The sequence below is a fragment of the Elephas maximus genome, chromosome 16 (assembly GCF_024166365.1).
Source record: "Elephas maximus indicus isolate mEleMax1 chromosome 16, mEleMax1 primary haplotype, whole genome shotgun sequence".
Lineage (NCBI taxonomy): Eukaryota > Metazoa > Chordata > Mammalia > Proboscidea > Elephantidae > Elephas > Elephas maximus.
In genome coordinates this window covers 46,517,835-46,532,800 of record NC_064834.1, presented here as the reverse complement: position 1 = coordinate 46,532,800, position 14,966 = coordinate 46,517,835, and the positions used below count along the sequence as shown (strand labels likewise).

General features: G+C 40.0%; 1 protein-coding gene across 2 annotated transcripts in view; it reads left to right on the top strand.

Moving 5' to 3' along the window:
* The first annotated feature begins 2,313 nt into the window (after positions 1 to 2,313).
* The window catches only part of LOC126059554 (cytochrome P450 2C19-like), a 34,770-nt gene continuing 22,117 nt past the window's right edge, over positions 2,314 to 14,966 (top strand). For both annotated transcript variants that reach the window (XM_049855315.1, XM_049855314.1), the window contains exons 1-3: positions 2,314 to 2,481; positions 5,125 to 5,287; positions 5,460 to 5,609. In XM_049855315.1, coding sequence (XP_049711272.1) covers positions 2,314 to 2,481; positions 5,125 to 5,287; positions 5,460 to 5,609 — 481 coding nt within the window. The remainder of the gene's footprint in view (positions 2,482 to 5,124; positions 5,288 to 5,459; positions 5,610 to 14,966) is intronic.

Genomic DNA, 14,966 nt, shown 5'->3' with positions numbered 1-14,966 from the left:
CTTCTGTCTCTAAAATATGTACAGTTCCCTCATTCTTTAAAATGAGAAGAGCCAGGCATGAACCTCAGCAGAAGGAAGGAGGAGCAGAGTAGAGACATCTATCTCTCAGAAATAAAATGGTTGCTCTAAAGAGACCAATGGAGTTCGTTTTACCCAAGTAAGGTAATGTGATTGTTTTACACTCCGGAGCTCTGTGAGTCAAGCAGCTAAATCCCTGCTTCCCTTTGTCCTGGATAAAGGACCCCAGGAGACCAGGGCTCATACCAGTTCTAAAGGTTACAAAGTCAAACATTTCTACCTCTGATTTTAATCAGCTAGAGCTGCTGCAATTATTAACTTGATTATTGCTTATTTCAGAAGTCACTGCTTAGGATGAATCATGAAATATTGCATCATAGTTCACACTCAGTAAATGTGGGTGACGTGCTGGAACTGAATGTTCAGTGTTCAGTGCTCAGACTGTGTGTCCTTGGACAAGGCACAGAACCTCCTAGGCCCAAATTCCTCATCTCTAAAGGGGAATCATTTTAGCATAGGCCTAAGTAATTGAGGAAATCAAAAGAGATATTATGGGTGTGAAAATCCTCTCTAAATTGCCAGTCTGCATTGTAAACCTGCGAGGTAAGAGATTCTGAATTGACAAAGTAATTTTCCCCAATATATTAAAATTATAATAGAAGACCTTAAAAACAACTACACTAATAACTATCAAGCAAATGTGATATATCTTCACATCTTTGTGCAAGCATTGCAACTAGTGATGTAGTAATGTATATCAATCCAGTTATATTTAGGTTTTCATGACCACTAAGCGTCGTCGCCCATTTGGTTCTGTGGTATGTGGACATTGTGTTCATTCCGTGCTGTGTGTCTGTTTAATGAAGTCCCTGCTCCCATTTTACACCAAAACACACAGCTGCTGTTCCTCCTATAATCTCCCTTCCTTGCTCTGCAATAGGTTCATTCTGTTTTTTCTGACAAGGACAGACCAAAAAAGCAACAGACGCATCTGTGTGTGGAGGTAACTGGGAAGTGGGGAAGCCATAGACTCTCAGGCCCTTCCCATTAAATTCCTCTGAGACTGGCTCTTCCCTCTGTCATGCTGAGCACACTTCATCTCTGCAGTGATGGAGAGGGAAGATACTGTATCTTGAGCACTGATGGCCCTGTTATCTATGGAGTCAGATATGGGCTTCTATTCAGTGTGGGGAGTCCTCGGGTGGTGCAAAAGGCTCGCCTGCTAACTGAAAGGTTGGAAGTATGAGTCCACATAAAGGTGCCTAGGAAGAAAGTCCTAGTGATCTACTTACAAAAACTCAGGTGTTGAAAAGTCTATGGAGCCCAGTTCCAATCTGACACATAAGTGGTCGCCATGAGTTATAATTGACTCTAGCGCAACTGCTTGTATTTTGTTTATTTCGTGTGAAGCATGTAGTTTTGTAAACAGAGTTAGTGGGGAGTATATTCAGAGTAACAAATGTTTGGGGGTTTTCTCTTGTTGTACTCGGTTTATTCTTGAGTTAGCTGCGACGTAAGAGAGAGTGCCCCACATGGGCATCAGAGGTTCTCACTCAAATCCCAGTTCCGCCACATATGAGCCGTGTGATACTCGAAGGCCGTTCACTCAGTGTCTTCCTTTTGGTTTGAAAAATGAAAAAATGAATTTCTACCTTGCACTGGTTTGGGTGGAGGGTGGGCTTTAATGGGAAAAGGTATGTACTGAAACAGATAAATTACAAGGTGCGTGAGTTATGCTAGGTACTGTATTTTATGTTCAGATAGGGGAATTATTACTATGATACATTAAAAAGTTCAAAAGTCTTCCATGTTCAAGGTCAAAGTCTTCTAATATTTCAAAAAAATCATTGCAGGACATTTTTATACTCAAGGCTTAGAATACACTGACTCCCTCAGTACTTAAATTTCCAACTTGCCATCAGTCTGAGAATCCAGAGTGCCTGGAATACTTTTTATCAAATCATTTACTTCAATATTTTTCAATCCTGGCTTTAGATTGGAATCACAAGTGGTGTTTTGTTAAATTTTTTTTTTAACCAGTACCTGGGCTTGACCCTATGCCTGTTGAATCCAAACCTCCAGGGTGGGGCCTTGTCTTTGGAAAGAAAGACAGCAACGCTAAATGACACTTTATTTTTGTCTCTATCAGTGAGCCAAAGTCTACTCAGAAAGAATTACAGCAAATCTATCTGATTGGTCACTTTATTTGTAAGAATCACAAGTTATGCAATAGGGAGCATATAAAATCTTTGGGTGGGAAGCCCATAGTTGCCTGAGTAAGAAGAGAAGGCTCCAATGGATCCGTTTGTGATTCTGGTGCTCTGTCTGTCCAGTTTGCTTCTCTTTTCACTCTGGAAACAGAACTATGGGAAAGGGAAGCTCCCGCCTGGCCCCACTCCTCTCCCGATTATTGGAAATATCCTACAGTTAGATATGAGGAACATCAAGAAATCCATGCAAAATGTAAGTATGTTTTATGCTCTTCAGTGGCTCGCAGGGGGTAAAGAAATTAACACCTACTTTAAAGTATAACGTATTCTAGGGTTGCTATGTGTCAGAAACCACTCAATGGCAATGGTTGTGTTTTTTTTTTTTCTTTTTTAGAAGCAAAGTATTAAAGTAGATCATCTTAAAGCAAAAGAGCCCCCTGTGGATTTTCTTGTTTTTGTTGCTCTTTTTTTTTTTTTTTTGGTCTGTCATCCTCAGAAATAAAGGAATGAAGTAATGCATTACAGGAGAAGAGAAAAACTTGATTCAGTCCTGGTAGCACAGAATCAAAATAATGAAGGGGCGAAGTGACAAAAGAAAGCAGCAATGCTGCCCTTCATTGTTTCACAGTTGACTGCTGTGATTTTTTGGCTGAAGGTAAATGGTGTTGGAAGTGCTTTGTGATTCGAATGTCCGTTCAGGAGTCATCTACTGTATAAGCTGTGTGTTTTGTTCAGATTAGCCGTGAAAATTAAACTTCTCCTAGGAAGGTGATTATGCCTGGTGTCAAGGGAACAGGGATGGGCTGAGGAGCAGCCTGGGTGAATGAAAGAAAGCGGTGATCAGGGAGGCCCTGGTAGTGACAGCATCCTTTTGGACTCTGCACGGAGTTGCTGTCTGTGACCTGGAAACGCCACAGGATGGAAGAAATGATTCTTCCAGGAGATGCAGCCTGTACTGGCACTACCTCTGTGGTGCCCATTCTCTTTCTGTGTGAACAATACCCACAGGTGTCAGACTGGGTTGGCCTTGGAATCACATGGACTGGTTTTCAAAAATATACATTTCTAGTATTCATCACAGTGCAACTGAATAGAATCCCCATGGGAAGAGGTGTATAAATCAGTCAGCTGGGTAATGGGCCCAAGTTAGGCATTATGGATAAAGTGTTTCCATGGACCAGAAATCAACCAGCAACATTTCAAATTTGGGTCTTCCAACTGGCTGAAAGTGGACAATGCCAGAAAGATGTTTACTTGTGTTTTATTGACCATGCATAGGCATTCGACTCTGTGGATCATAACAAATTACGGATAACATTGTGAAGAAAGGAAATTCCAGAACAATTCATGCTCGTGAGGAACCCGTACGTAGATAAACAGGCTGTCATGTGAACAGAACAAGGGAATAAGACGTGGTTTAAAGTCAAGAAAGGTGTGCGTCAGGGTTATATTTCTTCACTATACTTAGTCAATCTGTATGCTGAGCAAATATTTTGAGAAGCTGGACTGTATGAAGAAGAATGGGACATCAGGATTGGAGTAAGGCTCATTAACAACCTGTGTTATGCAGATGACACAACCTTGCTTGCTGAAAGTGAAGAGGACTTAAAGTACTTACCGATGAAGATCAAAGACCACAGCCTTCGGTATGCATTACACCTCAACAAAAAGAAGATGAAAATCCTGACAAGTGGACCATTAAGCAACATCATGATAAGTGGAGAAAAGATTGAAGTTGTGAAGAATTTCATTCCACTTGGATTCACAATCAACACCCATTGAAGCAGCAGTGAAGAAATCAAAAGTTGCATTGCATTGGGCAAATCTGCTGCAAAAAACCTCTTCAAAATGTTCAAAAGCAAAGATATCACCTTGAAGACTCTGGTGTGCCTGATCCAAGCCATGCTGTTTTCAGTCACCCTATATGCATGCTAAAGCTGGACAATGAATAAGGAAATAGAAGAATTGACACCTTTGAATCGTGGTGTTGGTGAAGAATATCGAATATACCATGGAATGCCAAAAGAATGAGCAAACCTGTCCTGGAAGAAGTGCAACCAGAATGCTTCTTAGAAGCAAGGATGGAGAGGCTATGTCTTGCACACTTAGAACATGTTATGAGGAGGGATCAGCCCCCGGAAAAGGACATTATGCTGGTGAAGCAGAGGGTGGAAAAAAAAGAAAAATTGTCAAGGAGATGGGCTGACACAGTGGCTGCAACAATGGGCTCAAGCGTAACAAGCATCTGCGGATGGCAGGGGACGGGACAGTGTTTCGTTCTGTTGTACACAGGGTAGCTATGAGTTGGAACTGACTCAGTGGCACCTAACCACAACAACAAGTTACGAGCTGAAGTAGCCCTGGTAGCGAAGTTGTTAAGCATTCCTGTGCTAAGCAAAGGTCAGTAGATGGAACCCACCAGCCCCTCCTTAGGAGAAAGACGTGGCAGTCTGCTTTGTAAAAAAATTACAGCCTTGGGAACCTTAAGGGAAAGTTCTGCTCTGTCCTACAGTGTCACTATGAGTCAGAATCTACTTGACTATACCCGGTTTTAATTATTAGCTGGGAGACACTAGAAACAAAATCGAACTTCTCTGAATCTCACTTTTCTTTTCTGTAAAATAGGGGTAAGTAAACCTGCTCATGGTATTCATGTGAGGGTAGCTATAACAATGTGTGGAACAAGTGTTTGTCCCCTCGCCTGGCACATGAGAGATTCCTCAAAAGGCAGCTATAAATTCACCATCATGTCTGTACAAAATTAAAAATATTTGAAATGGATGTGATTCAATAAAATGTCAAGAACATGATGACAATATCCGCCTGAATGATGCACAGCTTATAGATCAAGTAGTGACTTCTTTGCTAATATTTGTTTCCACTTTCCATTTCCCAGCTCTCAAAAGCCTATGGCCCAGTGTTCACTCTGTATATTGGCATGAAGCCCACAGTGGTGTTGCATGGGTATGAAGCAATTAAGGAAGCCCTGATTGATATGGGAGAAGAGTTTTCGGGAAGAGGTCATTTTCCACTGTCTGAAAGATCTAAGAAAGGATTTGGTAGGTCTTTGTGTCTGTTTGTTGGGCAGAGGTAATGGCGAGTGTGGAAGACTGGAAAACAGAGATTGAAGAGGCGCTCAGGCAGAACTTGGCCCATCGGCGTGGCTGCCTAGGTCAGCATCGTGCTTCTTGCCAAGGATCTCCAAACTAATTTCCGTTCTCCCCCCTGTAGGGGTCGCTTTCAGCAATGGAAAGATGTGGAAGGAGACCAGGCGCTTCTCACTCATGACCCTGCGGAATTTGGGGATGGGGAAGAGGCGCCTTGAGGACCGAGTTCAGGAGGAAGCCAGCTGCCTAGTGGAGGAGTTGAGAAAAACGAAGGGTGGGTGATTTTTTTCGCTCTAACACTGACCTTAACAGAAGGCGCTCTTCTTTATGGGGTCTTTGGAAACATTTCAGGGGAGGCCGAATCTTTCCTTGTGGATAGGCACTACCAGCCCATAAGTGGAGGAGGGAGGGTTTGAAGCAGAGAACAAGGGGGCATTTGTACATGCTGTGTGTGTGCATGATTGTGCACACAGAGTGCGTATAAAAGGCTTTGAATCTTTTTGTTCCCTTCTTGTCTTTATGTGAGAAAGTTATCAAGACAGAAGGTTTTAAGTCTCATTTTTTTTAGAGTTAAAAAGCAGTATTTTATGCTGCCGGGATTGTGGGTTACCTATGGCAGATCATTTCACAGGGGAATACTTGTCAGTCATGTGGACACTGTGGCTGTGACCTCATCACACTCTTATGGATCATGAGGCAAGGGTTTTTTGCTTTCATTTCATTGGAGTTTATGTTATGGTCACCCTCACTGACATGCATGAAGGTTTCTGTCAAGGTCACGGCTACAATTGTGACCAGGTGTGGTGCTGGTCTGTGGTTTTCATCGTGTAAAATAAATAAATAAATAAATAAGAACCAAATCAGCAGCCGTGGAGTAGATTCTGACTCACAACAACCCCACAGGACAGAGCAGAGCTGACCCATTGGGTTTCCCAGGATCAGCGGGTAGTCTTAAACTGCCTGCCTTTGGTCAGCAGCCCAGCTCTTTCCCACTGCGCCACCAGGGCTCCTTTGATTTCCTAGGCGTCTCTTAGTGCCACTCTCATCAACTGTGGTTCCTGTAAACACAGGACTATTTTAAAACTATCAGCATGAATTATTTAATGTTACTCTCTGCTAACTGTATTGATATTCATATTTTAAGAAAATGTATGGTATGGCACATTTCTGTAAAATATAGAAATACCAGTTTGTAAAATTACTTACTAAGTAGATGTCAACTGCTATTAATAACTCTGCTCTAACTTCTCTAATGATGAGTTGGTTCTGTTTGTCTTTACTTATCTCTTTCTACTCCATAACTGGATTTTGGTAAGAAAGTTATTATTTAGCTCCCACTGCCAGCTCTTCTGACCTATAAAATACATATCACTATAAGAGTGGTTTTCAGCTTTGATTCCAAATTACCCTGGATTTTAATACCTTCTTTCAAAAGAACAAAAAGGAAAGACTAAAAATTGTATTTTAGCTTTGAACCCCATACACAATATATACCAAAAGATTCCCAAATATCCCCAGCACCAAGTGAAAATACAACTTTTCTGAAAGCTTAGATCCCTGCAAAGCTTTGGGTTTCAGATGGTACAGTAGAAGCTAGTCGCACAGGCTTCCTGTTATCTGATGTTTTATTTTCCCTTCACAACACTTTTGGTTCAATTTACGCTTAATTACATCTACAGATAGGAGTCTGGGGACTTTTTACGTACAAAATTTACTGTTCATTTGATTAGAATCGCTTCATTTAAAAATCTTCAACCAAAAACTAAAAAAAAATTTCCTTTGCTTGAAATTCTTTTTCTGTAAAATGATGGAATTGACCTAAATGATGGTCAAATTTTAAAATGGACTGTAACAGTTATTCCGTAGATGGTTATGTAGAGCAATATCCCACAAGTCCACAAGAGGGTGAGCCTGGCAAAAAATTCAGTTATGAAGGTGATTGGAGATGAACCCAAAAAACTCATTGAGTAGAGTCAATTTAGATTGACAGAGACACATAGGGTTTCCAAGATTCTCTCTCTCTCTCTCTTTATATGTATATAAATGCCTTTGAATTGTGATGTTGGTGAAGAATATTGACTAGAACATGGGCTGTCAAAAGAACGAACAAATCTGTCTTGGAAGAAATACAACCAGAATGCTCCTTGGAAGCAAGGATGACGAGACTATGTCTCACATACTATCAGGAGGAATCTGTCCCTAGAGATGGAGATCATCCTTGGCAAAGTTGAGGGTCAGAGAAAAAGAAGAAGACCCGCAAGGAAATGGATTAACACAGTGGCTGCAGCAATGGGCTCGTGTATAGCAACAATTGTGAAGATGGTGCGGGACCAGGCAATGTTTCGTTCTGTGGTGCATAGGGTCGCTATAGTCAGAACGAAATGGACGGCAACTAACAACAACATATATATTTAACGTGTTTCTCAAGCAATTCCTTTTTAAAAAAAAATTTTTATTGTGCTTTAAATGAAAGTTTACAAATCAAGTCAGTCTCACACAAAAACTTATATACACCTTTCTACATACTACTAATTGCTCTCCCCCTAATGAGACAGCCCACTCCCTCCTTCCACTCTCTATTTTCGTGTCCATTCCACCAGCTTCTAACCCCCTCTACCGTCTCTTCTCCCCTCCAGGCAGGAGATGCCAACATAGTCCCAAGTGTCCACCTGATCCAAAAAGCTCACTCCTCACCAGCATCCCTCTCCATGACGTTGTCCAGTCCAATCCCTGACTGAAGAGTTGGCTTTGGGAATGGATCCTGTCCTGGGCCAAAGGAAGGACTGGGGGCCATGACCACCAGGGTCCTTCCAGTCTCACTCAGTCAGACCATTGAGTCTGGTCTTTTTACGAGAATTTGGGGTCTGCATCCCACTGCAGTCCTGCTCCCTCAGGGGTTCTCTGTCGTGTTCTCTGTCAGGGCAGTCATTGGTTCTTCTAGCTGGGCACCATCTAGTTCTTCTGGTCTCAGGCTGATGTAGTCTCTGGTTTATGTGGCCCTTTCTGTCTCTTGGGCTCGTAATTACCTTGTGTCCTTGGTGTTCTTCATTCTCCTTTGGTCCAGGTGGGTTGAGACCAATTGATGCACCTTAGATGGCCGCTTGCTAGCATTGAAGACCCCAGAAGCCACTCTCTAAAGTGGGATGCAGAATGTTTTCTTAATAGATTTTATTATGCCAATTGACTTAGATGTCCCCTGAAACCATGGTCCCCAAACCCTGGCCTTTGAATCCTTCAGTTTATTCAGGAAACTTCTTTGCTTTTAATTTAGTCCAGTTGTGCTGACCTTGCACGAACTGTGTGTTGTCTTTCCCTTCACCTAAAGTAGTTCTTATCTACTATCTAATTAGTGAATACGCCTCCGCCAGCCTCCCTCCCTCCCCACTCTCATAGCCATCAAAGAATATTTTCTTCTCTCTTTAAACTATTTCTCGAGTTCTTATAATAGTGGTCTTATACAATATTTGTCCTTTTGCATCTGACTAATTTCACTCAGCATAATGCCTTCCAGATTCCTCCATGTTATGAAATGTTTCACAGATTCATCACTGTTCTTTATCGATGCACAGTATTCCATTGTGTGAATATACCATAATTTATTTATCCATTCATCTGTCAATGGGCACCTTGGTTGCTTCCATTTTTTGCTATTGTAAACAGTGCTGCAATAAACATGGGTGTGCATATATTTGTTCATGTAAAGGGCTCTTATTTCTCTAGGATATATTCCAAGGAGTGGGATTTCTGAATTATATGGTAGTTCTATTTCTAGCTTTTCAAGGAAGTGCCAAATGGATTTCCAAACTGGTTGTACCATTGTACATTCCCACCAGCAGTGTATAAGTGTTTCAATGTCTCCACAGCCTCTCAAACATCTATTATTTTGTGTTTTTTGGGTTAATGCCAGCCTTGTTGGAGTGAGATGGAATCTCATTGTCGTTTTGGTTTGCATTTCTCTAATGGCTAATGATCGTGAGCATTTCCTCATGTATCTGCTAGTTACCTGAATGTCTTCTTTAGTGAAGTGTCTGTTCATATCTTTTGCCCATTTTTTCATCACGTGATTTGTCTGTTTGTAGTTGAGTTTCTGCAGTATCATGTAGATTTTCGAGATCAGGTGCTGACCGGAAATGTCATAGCTAAAAACTTTTTCCCAGTCTGTAGGTAGTCTTTTTAGTCTATTGGTGAAGTCTTTGAATGAGCACAAGTGTTTGATTTTTAGGAGCTCCCAGTTATCTAGTTTTTCTTCTGCGTTGTTAGTAATGTTTTCTATATTGTTTATGCCATTCCTAAAGTTGTCCCTATTTTTTCTTCCATGGTCTTTATCGTTTCAGATTTTATCTTTAGGTCTTTGATCCATTTTGAGTTAGTTTTAGCGCATGGAGTGAGGTATGGGTCTTGTTTCATTTTTTTATAGGTGGATATCCAGTTATGCCAGCACCATTTGTTAAAAAGACTGTCCTTTCCCCATTTAAATGTTTTGGGGCCTTTGTCAAATATCAACTGCTCTTATGGGGATGGATTTATGTCTGGATTCTCAATTCTGTTCCAATGGTCTATGTATCTGTTTTCATAGCAATACCAGGCTGTTTTGAGTACTGTGGTGGTATAATAGGCTCTAAAATCAGGTAGAGCAAAAGGCCTCCCACTTTATTCCTCTTTTTCACTTCACTTCTCTGGGGTCTCTTTTCCTTCCATATGAGGTTGGTGATTTGTTTCTCCATCTCATTGAAAAATGTCGTTGGAGTTTGGATTGGTATTTCATTTAATGTATAGATCGCTTTTGGTAGGATAGTCATTTTTATAATGTTAAGTCTTCCTATCCATGAGTAAGGTATGTTTTTCCACTTATGTAGGCCTCTTTCGGTTTCTTGCAGAAGCGTTTTGTAGTTTTCTTTGTATAAGTCATTTACATCTCTGGTAAGATTTATTCCGAAGTATTTTATCTTCTTGGGGGCTACTGTGAATGGTATTGATTTGTTGTTTTCCTCTTCGATGTTCTTTGTGTTGGTGTAGAGGAATCCAACTGATTTTTGTATGTTTATCTTGTATCCTGCTGCTCTGCTGAACTCTTCTATTAGTTTCAGTAGTTTTCTGGAGGATTCCTTAGAGTTTTCTGTGTATAAGATCATGTCATCTGTAAATAGAGATAATTTTACTTCTTCCTTGCCAATCTGGATTCCCTTCATTGCTTTGTCTAGCCTAATTGCTCTGGCTAGGACCTCCAGCACAATGTTGAATAAGAGTGGTGATAAAGGGCATCCTTGTCTGGTTCCCGATCTCAAGGAGAATGCTTTCAGGCTCTCTCCATTTAGGATGATGTTGACTGTTGGCTTTGTATAAATGCCCTTTATTATGTTGAGGAACTTTCATTCTATTCCTATTTTGCTGAGAATTTTAATCATGATTGGGTGTTGAACTTTGTCCAATGCCTTTTCTGCATCAATTGATAAAATCATGTGATTCTTATCTTTTGTTTTATGTCTATGATGGATTAGATTACAGTAATTGTTTTTCTAATGTTGAGCTATTCTTGCATACCTGGTATAAATCTCACATGATCATGGTGAATTATTTTTTTGATATGTTGAATTCTATTGGCTAGAATTTTATTGAGGATTTTTGCATCTCGGTTCATGAGGGATATAGGTGTGTAATTTTCTTTTTTTCTGGTGTCTTTACTTGGTTTGGGCACCAGGGATATGGTGGCTTCATTGAATGAGTTTGGGAGTATTCCAACCTTTTGTATGCTCTGAAATACCTTTAGGAATAGTGGTGTCAATTCTTCTCTGAAAGTTTGGTAGAACTCTGCAGTGAAGCCATCCAGTGCAGGGCTTTTGTTTTTGGCTGGGAGTTTTTTGATTACCTTTTCAATCTCTTCTTTTTTTATGGGTCCATTTAGTTGTTCTACCTCTGTTTGTGTTAGTTTAGGTAGGTAGTGTGGTTCTAGAAATTCATCCATTTCTTCTAGGTTTTCAAATTTGTTAGAATATAATTTCTCAGAGTAATCTGATATGATTCTTTTAATTTCAGTTGGGTCTGTTGTAATATCGCCCACCTCATTTCTTATTGGATTTATTTTCTTCCTATCCTGTTTTTCTTTTGTCAGCTTGGCCAGTGGTTTTTCAATTTTGTGAATTTTTTCAAAGAACCAACTTTTGGTCTTGTTAATACTTTCAATTATTTTTCTGTTTCATTTAGTTCTGCTCTCATTTTTATTGTTTTTCTTCTTTTGCCTGAGGGTTTCTTTTGTTGCTTTCTATTTGTTCAAGTTATAGGGATAATTCTTTGATTTCGGCCCTTTCTTCTTTTTGTATATGTGCATTTATTGTTATAAACTGTCCTCTGAGCACTGCTTCCACTGTGTCCCAAAGGTTCTGATAGGAAGTGTTCTCATTCTCATTGGATTCAATGAATTTCTTTATTCCATCCTTAATGTCTTCTATGATTCAGTCTTTTTGAGCACAGTGTTGCTCAGTTTCCAAGGTTTTAATTTCTTTTCCCTGCTTTTTCTGTTATTGATTTCTACTTTCATGGCCTTATGGTCTGAGAAGATGCTTTGTAATATTTCAATGTTTGGGATTCTGCTAAGGCTCCTTTATGACCTAATATGTGGTCTATTCTAGAGAATGTTCCATGTGCACTAGAAAAGAAAGTATAGTTGGTTGCTATTGGGTGGAGTGTTCTGTGTATGTCTATGAGGTCATATTGGTTTATTGTGGCATTTATATCTTCCATGTCTTTATTGAGCTTCTTTCTGGATGTCCTGCCCTTCACTGAAAATGGTGTGTTGAAGTCTCCTACTATTATTGTGGAGTGGTCTATCTCCCTTTTCAATGCTGTTAGAGTTTGTCTCATATATCTTGCAGCCCTGTATTTGGGTGCGTAAATATTTAATTTGGCTATATCTTCTTGGTGTATTGTCCCTTTAATCTTTACACAGTGTTCTTCCTTATCCTTTATGATGGATTTAACTTTAAAGTCTATTTTGTCAGAAATTTATATTGCTGCTCCTGCTCTTTTTTGCTTGATATATTTTTTTCCATCCTTTGAGTTTTAGTTTGTTTTTGTCTCTAATTTTAAGGTGTGTCTCTTGTAGGCAGCATATACATGGATCGTGTTTTTTAATCCATTCTGCCACTCTCTGTCCCTTTATTGGTGCATTTAGGCCATTTACATTCACCATAATTATGGATAGGTATGAATTTAGTGCTATCACTTTGATGTCTTTTTTTGTGTGTTGTTGACAGTTTCTTTTTCCTTTTTAATTGTATGTGCTAAGTAAATTATCTTTATATATTTTCCTTTCCTCCTGTTCATTGTTGTTGATTTTGTTTGTCCTGAGTCTCTATTTTTTTCTGGTATTTTATTTTGGTGAGCAGGATAGTTTGTCTCCTTTGTGGTTAGCTTATTGTTTACCTCTTTTTTCTAAATTTAAACCTAACTTTTATTTCTTTGTATAGCCTTATCTTCCTCTCCGTTTGGAAGATCTATAACTGAATTTCTCAGTCCCTCTTTATTATTTTAATGCTGTCCTCTTTTACATAATAACATCACTGTTACCCTGTTTTGAGCATTTTTTTAATCTTGATTTTTTTTTTTATTATTTCCCTGTCAAGGTTGACTTCTGATTGCTCTACCCAGTGTTGTAGAGTGTTGGGTAGATACCTGATATTATTGATTTTCTAACCAAAGAACTCCCTTTAGTATGCCTTGTGGTTTTGGTTTGGTTTTTACAAATTCCCTAAACTTCTGTTTATCTGGAAATGTCCTAATTTCACCTTCATATTTTTTTATCTGAAACACAGTTTTGCTGCATACTTGATTCTTGGGTGACAATTTTTTTCCTTCAATTTTTAATATAAATCATCCCATTGCCTTCTTGCCTGCATGGTTTCTGCTGAGTGGTCTGAACTTATTGGCTCTCCTTTTTAGATGACTTTTTGTTTATCCCTAGCTGCTCTTAAAAATTCTCTCTTTATCTTTCATTTTGTCAGGTTTGATTATAATATGTCTTGGTGACTTTCTTTTAACATCTACCTTATGTGGCGTTCAATGAGCAGCTTGGATAGATATCTTCTCATCTTTCACGGTATCAGGGAAGTTTTCTGCCAACAAACCTTCAAGAATTCTCCATGAATTTTCTGTTATCCCTCCCTGTTCTGGTACTCCAATCACTCGTAGGTTATTTCTCTTGAGAGAATCCCACATGATTCTTAAGGTTTCTCCTTTTTTTAAATTCTTTCATCTGATTTTTCTTCAAATGTATTAGCGCCAAGTGCTTTATCTTCAAGTTCAAAAGTTTTGCCTTCTGCTTGCTCAAGTCTGCTTCTCTGACTTGCTATTGATTTGTTTAGTCCGGTAATTTTATTATTCATCTTCTGAATTTCTGATTGTTTTCTGTCTAGAGATTTATCCAGCTTATTAAATTTTTCATTATGTTCCTGAATAACCTTTTTAAGATCTTCTGTTGCTTTTTCTGTGTGTTCCTTGGTTTGTTCTGCATATTGCCTGATGTCTTGAAGGGTTCTGTATATTAATCTTTTATAGCCTGCCTCTGGTAATTCCAGGAAGGCACTTTCATCTAGAAGATCCCTTGAATCTTTGTTTTGATAGCTTGTTGAGGAGACCATGGTCTGTTTCTTTATGTGACTTGATACTGACTGTTGTCTCCGAGCCATCTATAAGTTATTGTCTTAGTTTATGCTTGCTTACTGTGTGGTAGCTTGTTGCTTTCTTTTGTTTTGATATGCCCAAAGGGGTTGCTTGAGTGAGCAAGCTTGATTATTTTCACCTTTGGAGCTCTGACTTCCTGTCCCCAGATGGCTAGAGCTGTTATCAGGTATATCAGTCTATGAGTCCATTGACTTTTCTTGTATGAATTCAGCTCAGGTGTCCAGGTCGCTGATCATCAAGTGCGTGGTACAGGCTCTGTCCTACAGACTTAGTGGGGCAGGAGTGAATGGTGTAGGTAGCAGTATCTCGTTGCAGCAGGGGGCTGAGAATCATCCCCCACGTGTCTCTGAGGAAAACATGTCCCTGTTCCCTAGAGTGTACAGGTGGGTTGGTTCTGCAGATAGACCATGGGCACCTAATTTTTGGGGGTTGTAAGGACTGGGAGGTACCAGTTATCCTTGGACTCCTGTTGCTGGTGGCTGCATGACCTGAGTGGAGCCACCAGTCCATAGGTCCCTGATGTGGGTACTGAAAAAAAAAAAAAAAACCCGTTTAATAGGCAAAACAATGTCAAACATCAAACACCCTCCTCTCCACTGCACAGCTGAAATGGTTGTAGTCTGCAAACAAGGGCCTATTCTCCTGAAATAGGCCCACACATGTTCATGCAGTGGGGAAACTTACTCCAAGTCCACGGACTGTTTATGACTGGACAGGAGACGCTTCAGTCCTGAGCTCCCCGTTAGTGGAGCTGGCAAATTATCTTTTCCCCCAATCGCAATTTTATTCGTTCTCCAAGGCTGGGAGGATGGCTTTAGGCGTTTGACAGGGCCTATCTCTGGCCCAGGGAAGTTAGACGCTGAAGTTGGCTTTTGGAGCGGCGGGGGGGGGGGGGAGGGGTAGGAGGGGCACTGTAAAATATACTCAAGTACTTAGCTTTTGGCGAGAGCACCGT